The sequence below is a fragment of the Juglans microcarpa x Juglans regia genome, chromosome 2D, assembly GCF_004785595.1.
Source record: "Juglans microcarpa x Juglans regia isolate MS1-56 chromosome 2D, Jm3101_v1.0, whole genome shotgun sequence".
Lineage (NCBI taxonomy): Eukaryota > Viridiplantae > Streptophyta > Magnoliopsida > Fagales > Juglandaceae > Juglans > Juglans microcarpa x Juglans regia.
This window is the reverse complement of record NC_054596.1, coordinates 3478394-3496193: the sequence shown is the minus strand read 5'-3', so window position 1 is coordinate 3496193 and position 17800 is coordinate 3478394. Positions and strand designations below refer to the sequence as shown.

General features: G+C 39.6%; 1 protein-coding gene across 6 annotated transcripts in view; it reads left to right on the top strand.

Annotated features, from left to right (window-relative positions):
- Positions 1 to 16891, top strand: part of LOC121249122 (protein RST1) — a 33207-nt gene extending 16316 nt beyond the window's left edge. For all 6 annotated transcript variants that reach the window (XM_041147798.1, XM_041147795.1, XM_041147797.1 and 3 more), the window contains 10 exons: positions 411 to 502; positions 567 to 782; positions 904 to 981; positions 1464 to 1646; positions 12914 to 13813; positions 13917 to 14213; positions 14490 to 15116; positions 15413 to 15572; positions 15768 to 15886; positions 16377 to 16891. In XM_041147798.1, coding sequence (XP_041003732.1) covers positions 411 to 502; positions 567 to 782; positions 904 to 981; positions 1464 to 1646; positions 12914 to 13813; positions 13917 to 14213; positions 14490 to 15116; positions 15413 to 15572; positions 15768 to 15886; positions 16377 to 16754 — 3050 coding nt within the window. In that variant the 3' untranslated portion in view covers positions 16755 to 16891. The remainder of the gene's footprint in view (positions 1 to 410; positions 503 to 566; positions 783 to 903; positions 982 to 1463; positions 1647 to 12913; positions 13814 to 13916; positions 14214 to 14489; positions 15117 to 15412; positions 15573 to 15767; positions 15887 to 16376) is intronic.
- Positions 16892 to 17800: the final 909 nt, after the last annotated feature.

Sequence of the window (17800 nt, the reverse complement as noted above, 5' to 3'; positions counted from 1 at the left end):
CTTAGCGTCGTAGTTGATTGCCGAAAAAAGACGTTGTAACTCCCTACTTTTCTTGAAGCTTGATTTGTTTTGGTTACAAATATTTTAAAATTCGTTTACAATCAACCAATGTAATTGTGACACTTCATTAAAAAATAATTTATATTTTACATAGCTACCCTTCATCTTAAGTAGAGTGGTAAAATAGTTGTAGACTAATTGTCGGTTTATTATTTTCCATTATTTTTTCATTGAAAAGACTAGGCATATTGCGAAGTGATGGCAGCGGCTTTTGATGATTGCAATTAATCAAATAATTTATGGTGGTGAATTTTTCTGTGATGATAACTAATCAAATCTTAACAGCATAGTCCCCTCCACCCTTCCCCATGGCTATTTCTGTTCTGATCTTTTAAGCATTGCATTTGCAGAGGAAAGAAGTAATGCCAAAAAATTACCCGGTGCAGCTCTATTATCTCTTTCCTTCACTCCTAAAGATGTGAGCAATCAGGGGCCATCAAGGGTAAGATACATAATTGATGATTTGTGTTTCTTGAGGATTTACTCTAAGATTGTATTTTGTTCAGGGATTACGAGATCCACATGCTGGATATGAGAATGCAATGGTGGAAATAGCAGCATCTCTTCAGCTCTCAAGAAATATTTTCTTTGCACTTCTTTCACTGCAGTCATGGGATCCCTTTGTGCGACGTTGGATGAGAGCTGATATGTTGTATTTTGATGCTAAATCACCTCCCACTGTCTTGGATAAATCTTCCAAAGCGGCTAATGATATCCTTAAGGTTGACCATCGCCTTGAACTTTCAAAATACTGCTTCTACAACCTTGTATTTATTGCATTAATATCAAAGAGATTCTGTGTAGTAGGTGGTCTAATTCTTTTTATATTTTTTTATCATGCAGAGTATGATACGAATAGCAGAAGAAGCCATCCTTAGAGCTTCTGAAAATGTTGCATTAGCCATTGGTGCACTTTGTTCAGTATGAATTTTACAGGATTGTAATTTTTTTTTTCTAGATTTATAATCTACTGCTGTGCATATTATCAGTCAACTGCCTATTTCTCATCAAAAAAAAAAAAAATGCATATTGTCAGTCAACTGTCAAAGGAAACGTATGAGATCAAAGGAATCATTGTGAAAAGACTTTAAAATTATTCCTGTGTACTCCAAGATGGAATATCTAGATTGTGGGAACAAACCCTATCTCATATGCCTCAGTTATGGATAATTTTGCATTATAAATGTGCCAGATGGCAAGTCGTCCTTTTTTCAGAGTAACTTATTCTGTCTTCTTCATTAAAAATTGAAATTTTAGAATCAAATGGTAGGCTCAGAAAGGACCCTGGCCCCATGTGGTCCTCTCAAGTGTCTTCCATGCATTCAACATTTTTTAATAAATTGTAGCACTCAGTAATGTATTCTTTTAAGAATTTGACTTCACGATTGACATTCTTTTGTCAGGTCTTGCCTCCATCTGCCCATACTGTTAAATCAACTGCTTCAGAGTTCCTGTTTAATTGGTTGTTCCAGCATGAACATGAACACCGCCAATGGTCAGCTGCTATTTCTCTTGGATTGATCTCAAGTTGCCTTCATGTAACCGATCATGAGCAGAAATTTCAGATCATCACTGGACTTGTTGAGGTGTTCGCTGTTCTGGATTTTTTAAGAAAACTCATTACTGTATTTCAAAAAATAAAAATATCTGTTTTGACTTGGTGGGAACGATCTCTTTGCTCTGAAATTGTGATGTTTTAAGCTTTGATATCTTGGATTGTATTATAAAAAAGGGCCATTGTTAGATTCAAAATCTCGGGTTGAATTCTTGCTTATCGTAGGCATTGACTTTTTTGGATGGGTTGCTCGAAGGTAGTCCTCATCGAGACAAAGACTTTTGAGCTTTCATACTCAGGAAGTCATGCTGTTCATATTATAGAGAGAGGAAGGAAGGTGACTAAAGAGTTAGTACTGAGTAGTTTAACAATGCTCTGGGTTGTTCAGTCTCTGGAAGATTGCGTTCAATCGGATGGCAAGAAAGAATTTATTAGAGCATTCAGCTTTGGTGGCAGTGCCTATATTGCACAAAGGTCCTCAAATGCTTATGGTCGTTATCTGACCATAGTAGAGTACAGAGGTGGTGGAAGGAGAAGTTTACTCATCTTCCCTAGGAAGTGGAAGGCAAAGGTTGGAGAAAGATGGCTTTGGAACTTAGTGAGCTGTGTGGCAATGTGGATAAAGCTGGAGGGAAGAAATATGGGGGTGCTGAGATCATACAGCAACCTTGCAAAATAGTCACATGCAAGACCTACACCGAGGTAGTCTCATGCTCTACTCCAGCCATCAAAGGAGGCGTCGGAAGAACAGAGGAGTATCTGATAAGAGTAGGGTTGTACTGAGATGTAGAGGGTTGTAATGGTATTTTGAAAGAGAGAGAAGTTACCGTTGTGGAGCAAGGCAAAGAGAAAAGGCCTGATGTGCCACCAGCTAGAAGGCCTTACGCAAGAAGGGATGGGGGCTCTTATGGTGGTGCATTTGGAGGGAGCGGAACTCAAGATGCTTTGAAGATCAAGAGAGATCAATGGAAGAGCTTAGAATTTTGTTTTTCAATACTTTACTCCATTGGTCGATTGTAATTGATTTTCATGGCAGGACTTTTCATGATTTCCTTGTATCTCTAAGCTAGACATTGTGAACGTGCTCGTGTATATGTCCCGTATACTTGGACACTCTTTGTCTCTCTTTTGATCAATAAAATTTTGTTTACCGATCAAAAAAAAGAAGGGATGGGGCTCTCTATTCAAGGGGCATGGTGCAAAGAAGAAGTTTATACAAAGCATAAAAGAGGAGCTGATTGACTTAAGGGAGTGGGTCATGGGTTTAATCCTCAAGTTAAATCAGGACATGGGGCTAGGCTTAGAGCCCGATACGTGCCTAAGTTTATGGACTCACAGAGGGGCTCAGAAGCAAATAGAGAACCACGTAGAACAAGGGTGCGAGAAAGGAAAGCAGAAAGCCCATGATCCAACAAGGCGCCCAACTAGGCCATGGCGGGTCAAACACTTGGGCTTCTCCACATACGAAACTAGGTCATCTTCCGGAGCTGCAACATTACCGTCGATGTTGACGATACACCGAATGGTGACACCACATAACCGACCAACGGAGGCATTCGACTCGGTTGCCAGCAACTCGGCCGATGAGGGGCAGTGCCGGCGCTGAGGATAATGGATGTTGGACTGGTTTCTAATGCAAAAATCATCTCCTGGAGTGTCCAAATCGACGGAAACACGTACGTATCAACCCATAACATGCTGTTTGTGGAAAAAGAAGGCCTTTCGTTCCTAGGAAATGCTCAAACAGAGGCAGGAGTTTGTGAAGGTAGTATCACAAAGGAAATGAGATTTTTAGACAATACACTGGTTGTGTATGACTCGGTTGGGGTTGAGGGAGAGCATTGGCAGGTGCTGGATCATGTCTCAAACAAGATGGATGTAGTACGAACAAACCCCTTGGTTAGTGAAGAGGATCATTGGGATGAACCAATCCCACTGTCTTCCCTACATCCAAGCCACGGTTTCCAGGTCTTATAATGGGTTATACACAAGGCAAAGGAGATTCAAACTTGTGTGGGGATCGTGTGCGACGGTTTTAAAGACCAATTCATAGCTCTCCTTGCAGCTATAGAGGTCGGACAAACCCATTCTAGCTCACCTGGGGAGCTCACTTCAGCTAAGAAGGGAGCTAGAGAATTAAAGAGGCTTGACTGGACAGTAAATGATGGAGCAAGAGAGAGGAGCTCTAATTGCAGAAGATTGAAGGGAAGGGCAATGACGGTTGTTTTATGAAACCCAAAATTTTTTCATGGAATGTAAAGGGATTAATTGAGAAGGAAAAATGCCTTAAAGTTAGAAATCAATTTCGCAAACGGAGAGTAGACATTGTATGTTTGCAAGAAATGAAATTGGCATTTATCCCCCTTCACACTATAAGGAGTTTATGGGGTTGTAACCAAGTGGGGTGGCATTACTTACCTTCCAATGGAGCATCGGGAGGTATCTTAATGATGTGGGACAAAAGAGTGGTGGAAAAGATAGATGATTGTTTGGGAGACTTTATGGTGACTTGCTTGTTTAAGAATGTCGTGGATGGATACCAGTAGGCTTTCGTAGGAGTTTTGACAGCAAGACCTTCCTTATTTCCTAATCTGTATATATATACTTCCTTACTTAGACAGATCATGTTCCTTACTTAGATTATGTAAATAGTCCTAGTTTCCTTTTGTAGACAAATTTGATTGCTGTAAATTTGGCTTGATTCTAGCCTTGTATCATGCACACTTGTGCCTATATAATGAAAGAAAATCCTCACAAAGGAGGCATTCAATCCAATTTAACATGGTTTCAGAGCCAAACCTTAGAAATATTTCTAGTTCTTCCTCGTGGGAATTTTTTTTCGTTGGTGGACACTAGTGCTACCATCGTTGGCACTGTCTGTGCGAATTGTGGCCTTCGATTTTGCTGGGCTGTGAAGGATTTGAGGTTTACGGAAATTTTTGTGGTGGATTTGTTGCTTTCGGCATTCTCTGTGAAGGATTTAGGCTTCTCGGCAGTTTTTGTGAGTTGTTGAAGTTCCCGACGCTTTTTGTTCTTTTGGTTTGCGGCAGTTCTCTTTTTTGGTTCTCGTCTTTTTCAATTTCTGATGCTCCGTAGATATGTGAGGTATTCTTCTTGGCTGTTTTTTTTATGAGCATCATGTCTTCAGACTCTTTTGCTGTGAAATTCACTGGTAAGAATTATTCTGCCTAGGAATTTCAATTTCGCTTATCTGTCTTGGGGAAAGAATTATGGGGTCATATAGATGGTAGTGATCCCGCTCCTACTGAGCTTTCTAAATTGGCTCAGTGAAAATCAAAGATGCTAGGGTGATGACATGGATTTTAAGTTCTGTTGATCCTCTTATTATTCTTAATCTGAGGCCATATAAGATTGCTAAAACTATGTGGGAATACTTAAGGAAAGTGTATAATCAGGACAATTCTGCTCGGCATTTTCAGTTGGAGTATAAGATCACCAGTTACACTCAGGATGATCTCTCCATTCAAGATTATTTTTCTGGGTTTAATAATCTCTGGGGAGAATTTATTGACATGATTTATGCCAAGGTACCAGAAGAATCTCTCTTTGTTGTGCAGAAAGTTCATGAACAAAGCAAGCGAGATCAGTTTTTAATGAAGTTATGACCTGAATTTGAGGCCACTCGCTCCAACTTGATGAACCGTGCTCCATTGCCTTCTTTGGACATTTGTTTTGGAGAGTTATTTCGTGAGGAACAACATCTTGCCACACAGGCCACTTGTCAGCAAGACAAAATGCTACCAAATGCAGTGGCTTATGCGACTCATGGGAAAGGCAAGGGACGCGACATGAGGAAAGTTCAATGTTTCAAATGCAAGGAATACGACCATATTGCTGCTCACTGTGCGAGGAAATCTTGCAATTACTATAAGAAGCCAGGGCATATTATCAAAGAATGTCATATACGTTCCTAGAATTGTCAGGCTAATGCTTATTAGGCTACTGTGAGTCCATCTACTTCCGCTAACTCTACTATTGTTAGTGATTCATTTGCTCTTACTCCTGAGATGGTACAACAGATGATTATTTCAGCATTTTCAGCCTTAGGGCTGCAAGGTAATGGTTCACTTCCATCCTTATTGTGGCTTGTTGATTCGGGTGAGTCTAATCACATGACTAGTTCTTTTGATACACTTAGCAATGTTCGGACTTATAGTGGCTTGTCGCACATTCAGATTGCTAACGGTAGTCAGTTACCTATTCATGCTATTGGGGATGTTAATTCCACAGTTAGAGATGTTTTTGTATCTCCTGAGCTTTCCACTAGTCTTATATTAGTATGTCAGTTGGTTGATAACAACTGTGATGTTCGTTTTTCTCGTGATGGTTGTCTTGTGCAGGATCAGATGTCGGTTAAGATACTCATGAATGGGCCTAAAGTTTGACGTTTATTTCCTCTACATTTTTCCATTCTTCTTGTTCTTTCATTTTCTTGTAATACTGTAAACAATAAGGGTGAAGTATGGCACAAACGGTTGGGTCATCCTAACTCTGTTGTTTTATCTCATTTAATAAACTTTGGTTTGTTGGGCAATAAAGAACAATTTTCTTCTTCTCATCTCTCTTTTGATTGCTCCACATGCAAATTAGGTAAAAGTAAGTCTCTTTTATTTCCATCTCATGGTAGTCATGCTGAAAGTTGTTTCGATTTGATTCATAGTGATGTGTGGGGAATTTCTCCTGTTATCTCACATGCGAATTATAATTACTTTGTTACTTTCATTGATGATTATACCAAGTATACTTGGATTTATTTTATTCGTCTAAATCTGAGGTCTTTTCTGTTTTCCAACAATTCATCACCTATGTTGAGACTCAATTTTCTTCCAGAATCAAAATTCTAAGGTCTGATTCCGGTGGTGAATATATGTTTTGTGAGTTTCACAATTTTCTCCAACAAAAAGACTTTTCTCGGCGGTCTTGTCCTTATACACCTCAGCAAAATGGTGTCGTTGAATGTAAAAGTAGACATTTGTCTGATGTTGTTTGTACTTTATTGCTCCATTCATATGTTCCACCTAAATTTTGGGTTGAAGCATTATCTATAGCAGTTGATTTAATTAATAGATTGCCGTCAAGTGTCTTGAATTTTGAAACTTCTTGCTTTCGTCTTTATCATCGACATCCTTGTTATCTTGATATGCATACTTTTGGTTGTGTTTGTTTTGTTCATTTGCCATCCATGAACGTCATAAGTTATCTGCTCAATTTGTTAAGTGCGCTTTTATGGGTTATAGTGTTTCACACAAAGGCTATGTTTGCTATGATCCATGCACTAACGAATTTCGCATTTCCCGTCATGTTGTCTTCTTTGAAAATCAGTCGTTATTTTCTTCTCATGTTGAGTGTTTGCCTAAGATGCATGTTTTGCCGCATTTTGTTGACTTGACTCCTTCTCCTGACCGATTCAAACCTGGACTTGTATATGAACGACGACGACCCACTTTGCCCCTTCCTAAGCCTGATCCGCCATATGAGCTTACTCAGACTATATCTTCTACGGATGATTCGGACAACCCCACAGTTCCTCGACGTTTGACTAAAGTGTCTCCTCCACCGGATCGGTATGGTTTCTCGCATACCTCTCTTCATGTTACTTTGTCTTCTATTCCCATTCCGTCAGGTTATTCCGAGGTGGCTAAACATGACTGTTGGCATGAGGCGATGGCCGAAGAGCTTCGGGCTCTTCAGGATAATCATACATGGGATGTTGTCCCCTGTCCTGCTAAGGTTAAAGCCATTGATTGCAAATGGGTTTATTCTATCAAGCTGCGTTCTGACAGGACTCTGGATCGGTATAAGGCACGATTGGTTGCACTAGGCAATAGGCAAGAGTATGGGGTGGACTATTAGGAGACTTTTGCTCCCGTTGCCAAGATGACTATGGTGCGGATTGTCCTTTCGTTGCTACATCCCAAGGTTGGCCTCTTCATCAAATGGATGTAAAAAATGTCTTTCTTCATAGTCATCTCAAAGAAGAGATATACATGACCATTCCATCTGGTTCGTCATCCTCTTCTTCCTTGGATGTCTGTAAGTTGAGATGCTCGTTATATGACTCTTCTCTATTTCTCTACAAGACATCTACTGGTATTGTTCTTCTTCTGGTTTATGTTGATAATATTGTTATTACTGGGACGGATTCCGCCTTAATCACCGGATTGCAGCAACATCTTCAAGCCTCATTTCATATGAAGGATCTTGGTCCTCTTACGTACTTCTTGGGATTGGAAGTTCATACTGATCCATCCGGAATTTTTTTGAATCAGCGTAAATACACTCAGGATTTGATTACTTTGGCTGGCCTTCAAGATACTTCTTCTGTGGATACTCCTCTGGAAGTAAACACGAAGTATCGTCGGGAGGAGGGTGATCTCCTTTCTGACCCTACTATGTATCGACAGTTAGTGGGTAGCCTGAACTAGTTGACTATTACTCGACCTGATATTTCATTTGTTGTCTAGCAGGTTAGTCAGCTCATGCAGGCTCCACGTCATCTACATTTAGCTGTTGTTCATCATATTATTCGATATCTTCAAGGATCTCCTAGTCGTGGCCTGTTCTTCCCTACTGGAACTTCTCTTCGCCTTGTGGCTTATAGTGATGCTGATTGGGCAGGATGTCCTGATACGCGACGATCTGTTATGGGTTGGTGCATGTTTCCTGGTGACTCTTTGATATCTTGGAAGAGTAAGAACAGGATCGTGTTTCCAAATCTTCCACCAAATCCGAATATCATGCGATGTCCACTACTTGTTCTGAGATTCTATGACTTCGTGGTCTTCTTGCTGAGCTTGGTTGTGTTTAGTCCAATCCTACTCCTCTCCATGCAGACAACACTAGTGTCATTAAGATTGCTGCAAATCCTGTTCTTCATGAACGTACAAAACACATCGAGGTGGACTGTCATTCCATTCAGGGAGTTTTGGACACTCGTATCATTTCTCTTCCTCATGTTTCTACTGACCTCCAGATCACTGATGTGTTTACAAAGGCCATGACACGACAACGTCATAAGTTTCTTGTGGGCAAATTGATGTGTCTTGACCAACCAGCATCAATTTGGGGGGGGATGACGACAAGACCTTCCTTATTTAGCTTTCCTAATTTGTATATATATACCTCCTTACTTAGACAGATCATGTTCCTTACTTAGACAAATTATGTAAATAGTCCTAGTTTCCTTTTGTAGACAGATTTGAATGCTGTAAATTTGGCTTGATTCTAGCCTTGTATCACACACACTTGTGCCTATGTAATGAAAGGAAATCCTCACAAAGGAGGCATTCAATCCAATTTGACAAGTTTATGGTCCTAACCTAGATTGCACGCGAAATTTATTATGGGATGAGCTGGCTGGACTATACAGCACATGGGACCTACCTTGTTGTATTGATGGTGATTTCAATGTCATTGGTTCCCGAGTGAAAGATTTGGTGGTTCTAGCTTCAAACCAGCTATAGTAGACTTCTCTAACTTCATCTTTGAACAAGATTTATTGGATATTCCTCTTGCAGGTAGCTCCTTCACTTGGTCGAGCAACCAAGAACGCCCCTCTTGGTCAAGAATTGATAGATTTCTTATCTTACCGAAATGGGAAGCACAATATCCGAACCTTTTTCAAAAGAGACTCCCCAGGTTGTGTTCTGATGACTTTCCTATCCTTCTTGATTGTGGTGGTCTTCATAGAGGTCCAAGGTATTTCAAGTTTGAGAACATGTGGTCGAAGTCAAAGGGATTTCACAAAGTCTGACAACGGTGGTCTTCTTTCCAACTTCATGGCAACCCAAGCTATATCCTGGCATGCAAATTGAAGTCCCTAAAGAAAGATTTGAAGGTGTGGAATGAGCAAGTATTTGGTGATGTGGAAAGCTACAAAAATATTCTCTTGGAAGAACTCAAGGGATTGGAGGGAATGGAAGAGGAGAGGGAACTATCTGAAGCAGGGAGGGCTCGTAAAACCCAAGTGATTGTAGACATTGAAGGGGTTTCTTTATTGGAAGAAATATCCTAGAGACAAAAATCGTGAGCATTATGGTGGAAGGAAGGGGATAGATGCAACAAGTTCTTCCTTCGGGTGGTTAATTCACATAAGAGAAATAACGCTATAGAGATGTTGATGATTGATGGGGTGGCTTCCTCCAACCAAACCAACATCATAGATCACATTGTCAACTACTATGAGAATGTGCTCACAAAACAATTTTCTTGGAGAGCGAGATTAGATGGGCTTGCTTTTTATGTCCTTGATCCATAGGAAATGGAACAACTCGAAAGGCCATTTGATGAGTTAGAGGTTAGACAAGTATTGAAACGCATGGTGGGGTGACAAAGCTCCAGGTCCAGACGGTTTTTCTATGGCTTTTTTTCAAACATGTTGGGAAGTGCTTAAAGAAGACGTCATGGGGGTCTTCCATGAATTTCATGAAAATTGAAGGTTTGAAAAAAGCCTAAATGCAACTTTTATAGCGCTCGTACCAAAAAAGCGTGGAGTGCTAGAGGTAAAAGATTACCGTCCCATTAGTTTGGTGGGTGGGTTCGTGGAGTGCTAGAGGTAAAAGATTACCGTCCCATTAGCTTGGTGGGTGGGTTGTACAAAATTCTTTCCAAAGTATTGGCGGATAGGTTGTGCAAGGTGTTGGAGAAGTTAATATCGAAGCCTCAGAATGCCTTTGTCAAAGGTAGGCAAATCCTTGACTCAGTGCTTATTTCCAATGAATGCTTGGATAGTAGACTCAAGTCGGGAGAGTTGGGGCTCTTGTGCAAGCTGGATATGGAAAAGGCATATAACCATGTCAATTGGAGTTTCTTACTATACATACTCGAGAGACGTGGCTTTGGTACGAAATGGTGTACATGGATCCATCATTGTGTCTCTACAGCATATTTGTCTATATTGGTGAATGGCACGCCAAAAGGCTTCTTTAAAAGCTTGCGAGGATTAAGACAAGGTGACCCTCTATCTCCACTACTTTAGTAAGATAATTTCAAGTGTTGTGGAGGGTGGGTTCATATCTGGATTCTTGGTGGGAGAGGCTACTACTGGCTCGCTCAACATATCTCATTTATGATTCACCGATGATATCTTAATCTTTTGTGGGCCAACCTTGATCAAATTCAAGCTTTGAGGGCTTTACTATTATTATGCTTTGAAGTTGTATCTGGGTTGAAGGTGAACTTGGCAAAATCAGAAGTAGTGTCAATGGGGATGTTCCTAATGTGGAGAAAATGGATGCAAGATATCTCAACTGCCCATGGAATATCTTGGCCTCCCGTTGGGTGCTAAATTCAAATCGAAATCTATTTGGGATTATGTGCTAGAAAAAATGGAGAGGAAATTAGCTAGTGGGAAGAGGATGTATTTATCCAAAGGTGGTAGGGTCACTTCAATCAAAAGTACTCTTTCCAATTTGCCAACTTATTTCCTCTCATCATTCCCGTTCCCCGCTAAGGTGGCTCATCGCCTTATAGAGTGGGGTTGTGGAAGCACATAAGAAGAGGTTGGGGTATATATGCACTTAATACCTGCTTTATTGTGGGCAATGGAGCCAAGGTCAAATTTTGACATGATGCATGGTGCGGCGAAAGGGCACTCAAGGAAACCTATCCACAAGTTTATGGTTTAGCAAAGAATGAAAGAAGCCTCGATTGCGGATCTATTTAATCATCTTCAATGGTATTCCCCAATGGAATGTTATATTCCTTAGAGATGCACAAGATTGGGAAATTGATGTTTTTTAGACATTCTTTGACCTTGTGTATTACACCCGTTTGTTGGGGAGAGTTGAAGACAAGATTTTTTGGTGCCCCTCTAAGAGAGGGATATTTCACAGTCCGATCTTTCTACCAGGCCTTGACCACGCACAACACAAATCCATTCCTATGGAAGAGCATTTGGAAGACAAAGGCACCTATAAAGCCTTTTTTGTATGAACAGCTTCATTAGGGAAGATCCTCACTCTAGAAAACTTGACGAAAGTCGAATCATAGTCATGGATTGGTTGTATGTGCAAGAAGAGCAGAGAGTCCGTTGACCGCCTATTACTTCATTGTGAGATTGCCATGACTTTGTGGAATGAAGTCTTTGCTCGGTTGGGACTAGCTTGGGATATGTTGAGAGGGTAAGAGATCTTCTAGCTTCTTGGAGAGGCATTTGGGGCAACTCTCAAATTGCATTAATATGGAAGATGGTCCCAACATGTTTATGGTGGTGCATTTGGAGGGAGAGGAATGCAAGAAGTTTTGAAGATTAAAAACGATCAATGGATGAGTTTAGAAACTTATTTTTCAACACTTTATTTCATTGGTCGATTGTAATTGATTTTCATGGCATGACCTTCCATGGATTCCTTGTATCTTTAAACTAGCATGCTTAGGCGTTGCTCTTGTATATCCCATATACTTGGGCCCTTGCCTACACTTTTGATCAATATATATTTGTTTACCGATAAAAAATAAATAAAAAGATTTACATTTCTAGATTTTTTTTGGCTTGATCATTCCAGTCTAAGGAAAGCAGCAATTTCATTTGGTCCCTTGAGTAGAGTGAAATCCTTTGTCATTAATTGCTTATATGAACAATTACTCATGAACTCAAACATTGTTATATGTCTTGGACTTTTGAATTAATTGTTTGGTTTCATTATCTATTCTTCTCACCATATGATTCCAATTGAATGCCCACTCGTTAAAGATTAGAGTAGATATTTGAATTCCCAGATTGTGCAATTTACTTCGTGGTCACTCTTCTCGTACAATATTTTTAGATTTTTGTTCTCATTGGTTAAGAATCTAAGATTATTGACCATTTAGGATAAATTATGCAAATGCACCTTGAGGTTTGGTAAATAGCCAGCAGTGCAGCACTTATCTCCTATTTTAAAAATGAAGACTCACCCTTTGAAGTAGTCATGTTTTTGTTTTCTAATTTTCCTTATCTATCCAGAGGGAACTGCATCATCACTTGGGTTTACTTTTGCATGAAAAATTAGTTTGAAATAAGAATATTCTGCCACAGTTAATAATGACAAGTGATGGAGGGTTTCATGGGGTTTACCTGTTATTTGGATCACAAGTCTTAGGGGTTAGAATGTTTTTGAAAATAGGGTACAATTACTTGACATTTAGTTGTTACTCCTGTGTTATCTTCTTGTCCAGCTTAGCCATCTAATCCTTATTGCTTGTAAAGCATCAAGAGTTTTATATATACTCGGTGTGCATTTAAGAAGGTTAAATGAATTACCTGGTGGTGTATTTACCAATAGTGCTTCGCTTCAGGTTTTAGGTAGTAGCAAAAGCATCCTTGTCAAAGGAGCTTGTGGTGTTGGCTTGGGTTTTTCATGCCAAGATCTTCTAACCAGGGTTGAAGCTACTGATAACTCTAATTTGGACAAAGACACCAGAAAGATGCAGGAAGAGGACTTGGTAAGAAAGATTGTAAAGGTCTTATCGCTAATGATATGTAAGCTCACTCAGTCCTCATCTGATATAGTGGAAAGTCTCTCTGCATCTATCATGCCAGATGCATCTGATCTTGATGCTGTTAAAACTGCTGATCTACTGTGCGAGAACTGTGATGACTTGGAGGAAGATATCTGGGGTGTTGGTGGACTTGTCCTTGGTTTGGCGAGCTCTGTTGGTGCAATATACAGAGCTGGGGCACATGATGCTGTGCTCAAGATAAAGGACTTAATCATATCGTGGATTCCACATGTGAACTCTCTTGTTCAAAATTTTGATTCTTGCAGTGAAGATTCTGAGATTGTATTGTCAGTAGGTTCCTGTCTTGCACTTCCCATTGTCGTGACTTTCTGCCAGAGAGTAGAATTGATGAATGATAGTGAACTAGATCATCTTGTGAATGGCTATAGGGAGCTCATTTCTGATTTAGTTTCTGTTAAAGCATCTAGCATTTCTCGTCAGTGTTTGTTAATGGCATCATGCATTGGAGCTGGAGGCCTCCTTGCCTGCATTTTGAATGAAGGGGTGCATCCTATTGAAGTTGAGTGTGTCAAAGGTTTACTAGAGTTGTTTAGAGAGTGTTATTCCAATCCTTCCCCTCCTCTTATCCAAGTGGGTGGGGTGTTTGGAGTTGTCAATGCCATGGGAGCAGGTGCTGGGATTTTGGTTCATGTGCATCCTCTAACCTCCTCAATGCAGACCGGTTTTGAGCGAAAGGTAATTTTTTTGTTGTTCTTACCATAACATCTTTCTTTTTTTAACCGATTTCCACTTCTTGTTCAGTTATGCATTCAAATTACTATTCGTGTTTTTTGAACAGGAATCTCGCTATCTCAGGGGTCCTTTACTTTCAAGTCCAGTTTGTGAGCCAAATTTGACATCATTGATGCAGGAGATATTTCTCGTTGCCCAAAATTCTGATGGGCATCAGCTGCAACAATATGCAGCATGGGCAGTTTCATTTCTTCGGCATCATTTGTGGTACAAGGAACCTCTCAACATTGACAGCGGTATCAAGACTAGTGAAGCTGGTTCAAAATCTGTGTCTCAAATTTTTTCTGAGGACAGTGTGGTTATGAGGCTCTGTTTGTGGTTAATGCATCTGGATGTTTCTGAGGTAAGTCTGTTGTTTCAAGTTCTGTGGGTTCACTATGTCCAAAGCTTTTTTATTTTCTCAGGCTGTCTGGCAGTTCCTTTAAACTAAGATATGTGTGTCTATATCCAATATGCTTGTCAATTACTACCATTTCTTCTCACTGTTGATATGGTTATGGTTAGTACATTTACTCTCATTTATCTTGATTGGCTGACATAATCTTAATACTGGAAAGTATGTCCTGTAAAAGGATTCTGTTGACGAATCTATTTAATTTCTTAATTTTCATTCATTCAGACAGGCCCCATTGCACATGTTGGCACTGTAGCTACTGTGTTCAGGTGCCTTTCACGTGCTCCTAGGTTGCCAGTCTTGGATTGGGGTGCAATCATAAGACGCTGCATGAGATACGAGGCTAAAGTTGCTGAGTTGTTAACACCTGATTCATCTCTTGAAGAAGGAATCCTCAGGAAGCAATGTTTGCAGTTTTCATTAGCTCATGCAAACCAGTTTGATCCACTAGCAACTTTCCTCGATGAGATGTCTGACCTGTCCAGATTTAAGACACTTGAACTGAATCTGCAATCATGTCTGCTCATTCACCTGGCAGACCTGATAAAAGTATTTTCAGGTTCCAGGATTGAGAAACTGTTTAATGATTTAACTTACTACTTGCCTTCGGTTACTTCAATGTTGCGGAGTTCGTGCTGGAAGGGTCTATATCAGTGCCTAGATGAAGCTTCTCTTGACTCTGTAGACTACATATCCCACATTGAAAGGTGCATGGAGGTGCTATTTGCCCAGTTGCCGGTATTGGGAGCAGCAGCCATCATAGAAGTGGATCAGCTTAGTTCTGTAGAGTGGTCTGAGGCCATTAGATGTTTAGGGAAGGCTCGACGGGTTTGGTTATTGACTTTTCTGCAGGTATGCCTGTCACTTGAGAAAATTCTTGTTCTAGTTTGCTGCTTCATAGAAATGCTGACATTGAGATAACATTTTTTTTTAGAAGAGGACGGAACCCCAATGACACTGAGATAGTATGAGCCTTCTTTACTGGTTACACTTTTTTAAGGAATATCATGCTTTCCATTGTTTTTCTGATACAAATTAATTGAACTTTTTTTATACAGGTACAAATTAATTGAACTTTTTCCCTCGTAATTCACTACATTAACTTGTGAATACTGATCGACTTACATGAATTCATAATTATATCACAGGTTGCAGAGGAGGAACCAGTTCGAAGAGATGGTCAGTTGACTCAGTCTATCGAATTAATTAAAAAGATGCAAGCCAAAGCCAAGCTAGTTAGGATGGGTTCCCTCCCATTGACTGAGCTGGGAAGACTAAAAGCTTATATATTAAACTCTGAATCACATGGTTAGTTTCTCTATGCCATGGTAACCAACATAAAATTTGGGAAGATAAGAAAACCCAATAAAAAATAAATAAAAAATTGTTGAACAATTGCATGTTACCAGCCACAATGCTGAAGAGAATGAGAATTGCTTTATGGTACTCTTACATACCTGAAAGCATCTAAAGCTTCTGACATATGAAATATATTATCTGCAGGTATCTGGGATGTGCTCGTTGAAGTTGTAGCAGCTTTGCAACATGCAGAGCAAAGTGTCAAAAGACAGTGGGTTGCCGATGCAGTAGAAGTTAGCTGCATATCAAGTTATCCTTCCACGGTAGGCATTAAGCATCAAATCCCTTCAATGTGGAATGATTAAAATTAAAAGAACATAGGGGACCATTATAAATACGGGCATGGTCACTCTCACATCTGTTAGGATTGTAAGACAAAAAACTCTTGTTAATGGTGACTTGAATGGGGAGAAATGAGGTACAATGAAAAACAGCAAATCAGTATTGATGACATGTCAAGGATTCGTTACAGTTCTTTAATGAAGCCTAAAACCGTTTTGTTTGACATGCAGGGTAGTGCTGATGGCACAGTTTACATATATTTTGTTAAGTGCTGCTAACAGTAAAATCATTTAGGTGAACAGTTTCAAGTGTTTTTTTTTTGGATGGTATTCCCCCTTGCCTTGCTTTTTGGTGAATTGATCCGTATGCCTTTCTGGACAGTGTAATGACTTGCGGTAGCTGTGGATTTAATGAAATCTAAATTTTACCTTTGACTTGCCCATGCTTTTTACTAAAATTCTTTCTCCACAGGCACTTCAGTTTCTCGGTCTGCTATGTGGTAGCTGCTGCAAATACATGCCTCTTCTGATTGTGGATCAACATGCTGTGCTGAGTGATCTACCAGTTACCCTCACTTCTCTCATGTCAGACTCCAGCTGGGATGTTGTTGCAGAATCGGTTGTTTCTAATCTCTGGGCATCAACGGAGCGCATTTACAAATGGGCTACACAAAAAGTATGCAGTGATGATACAGCTGACACACAACCTATAGATGAAAGTGAGAGTTATATGGCTGTTTTTCTATTGCGTGTAATGCATAGGACTTGTGGATATTTGAAAGACCACTTGCCTCTAGACAAACAGCTGAAGCTTGCGAATATGGTTATCCTTGAAAACGTGGGCTTTTGAATGAGGTTAAAACCAGAATGTGCGCGGGCAATTTGTGTCTCTTTACTTGGCCAAATTGTGGTCTTCTAAATTTGCATGTAAATTTTCAGATGACTTCCGTTTGCATTCTAGAAATAATGATAGTTATCTTCTTCTTCCTTTTCTTCTTTTCATTTAATTTTGGTATCTGTAGTTTGGATATTGGCCCCCACTACAGATTTTCATGGAGCAAAGAGAGTTATTAAGTTCAGAAATCATTTCAGATTCATAAGTGAGGACATGGGTTCATTGGATGGGAAGTTCTTTTGAGGTGAATATCATTTACTCGCTTAATGGATTGATTTCTAAGCATTGGTTTTGAGTTCTATGTTGTCTCCACTCATTCTTTCCACTGCCATGTCGAGAATCTTTTGGAAAATCAACCATAAATTTTAATTTAACAGTGCCCCTGATTATGAATTTAACAGTGCCCCTGATTATTTTCCGTAAGGTAACATCTCAGAAAATAAAATAGGAACAAAGTTTTGGAGCAGAATCTGCAACTCAAGTTTTACGTACAGATTATCTTTTTTGCTTCTCTTTCTTAAAAAGAGAGAGTCCTTCTCTCTAGAGGAAAAAACAAAGTTTTGAATTCGTATACTATCTACTTTATTTAAATTTATTTTTTATTTTTTGGTTAATTTTAAAAAATAATGATATATATATAAATATTTTATGCATGCTTTTAGTGTGAAAAGACTCGACACATGCTTTTTATCAGGCCTGACGGTCTGATGTGGGGTTATGAAAAAAACCAGAAAAAACCTTCATTTTGAGTCCAACTTTACAGAAAAGCCCTTATCAGTAACTTTAATTACAAAATTTCCATGCCACTGGGTTTTACGTATAGGACTAAAATTTGCATACAGGGCGAAACACTGAAAACTTGTTGATATTGACTGAAATGTACCAAAATGGTTGGTATTTGATCTGGTATGAAACTTTGACTTATCATGTGCCCGTTATTGTTCCGACACTATAAATTCCAGCCATTCCAATCGGTACGGTACAATATTTAAAACTTTGAA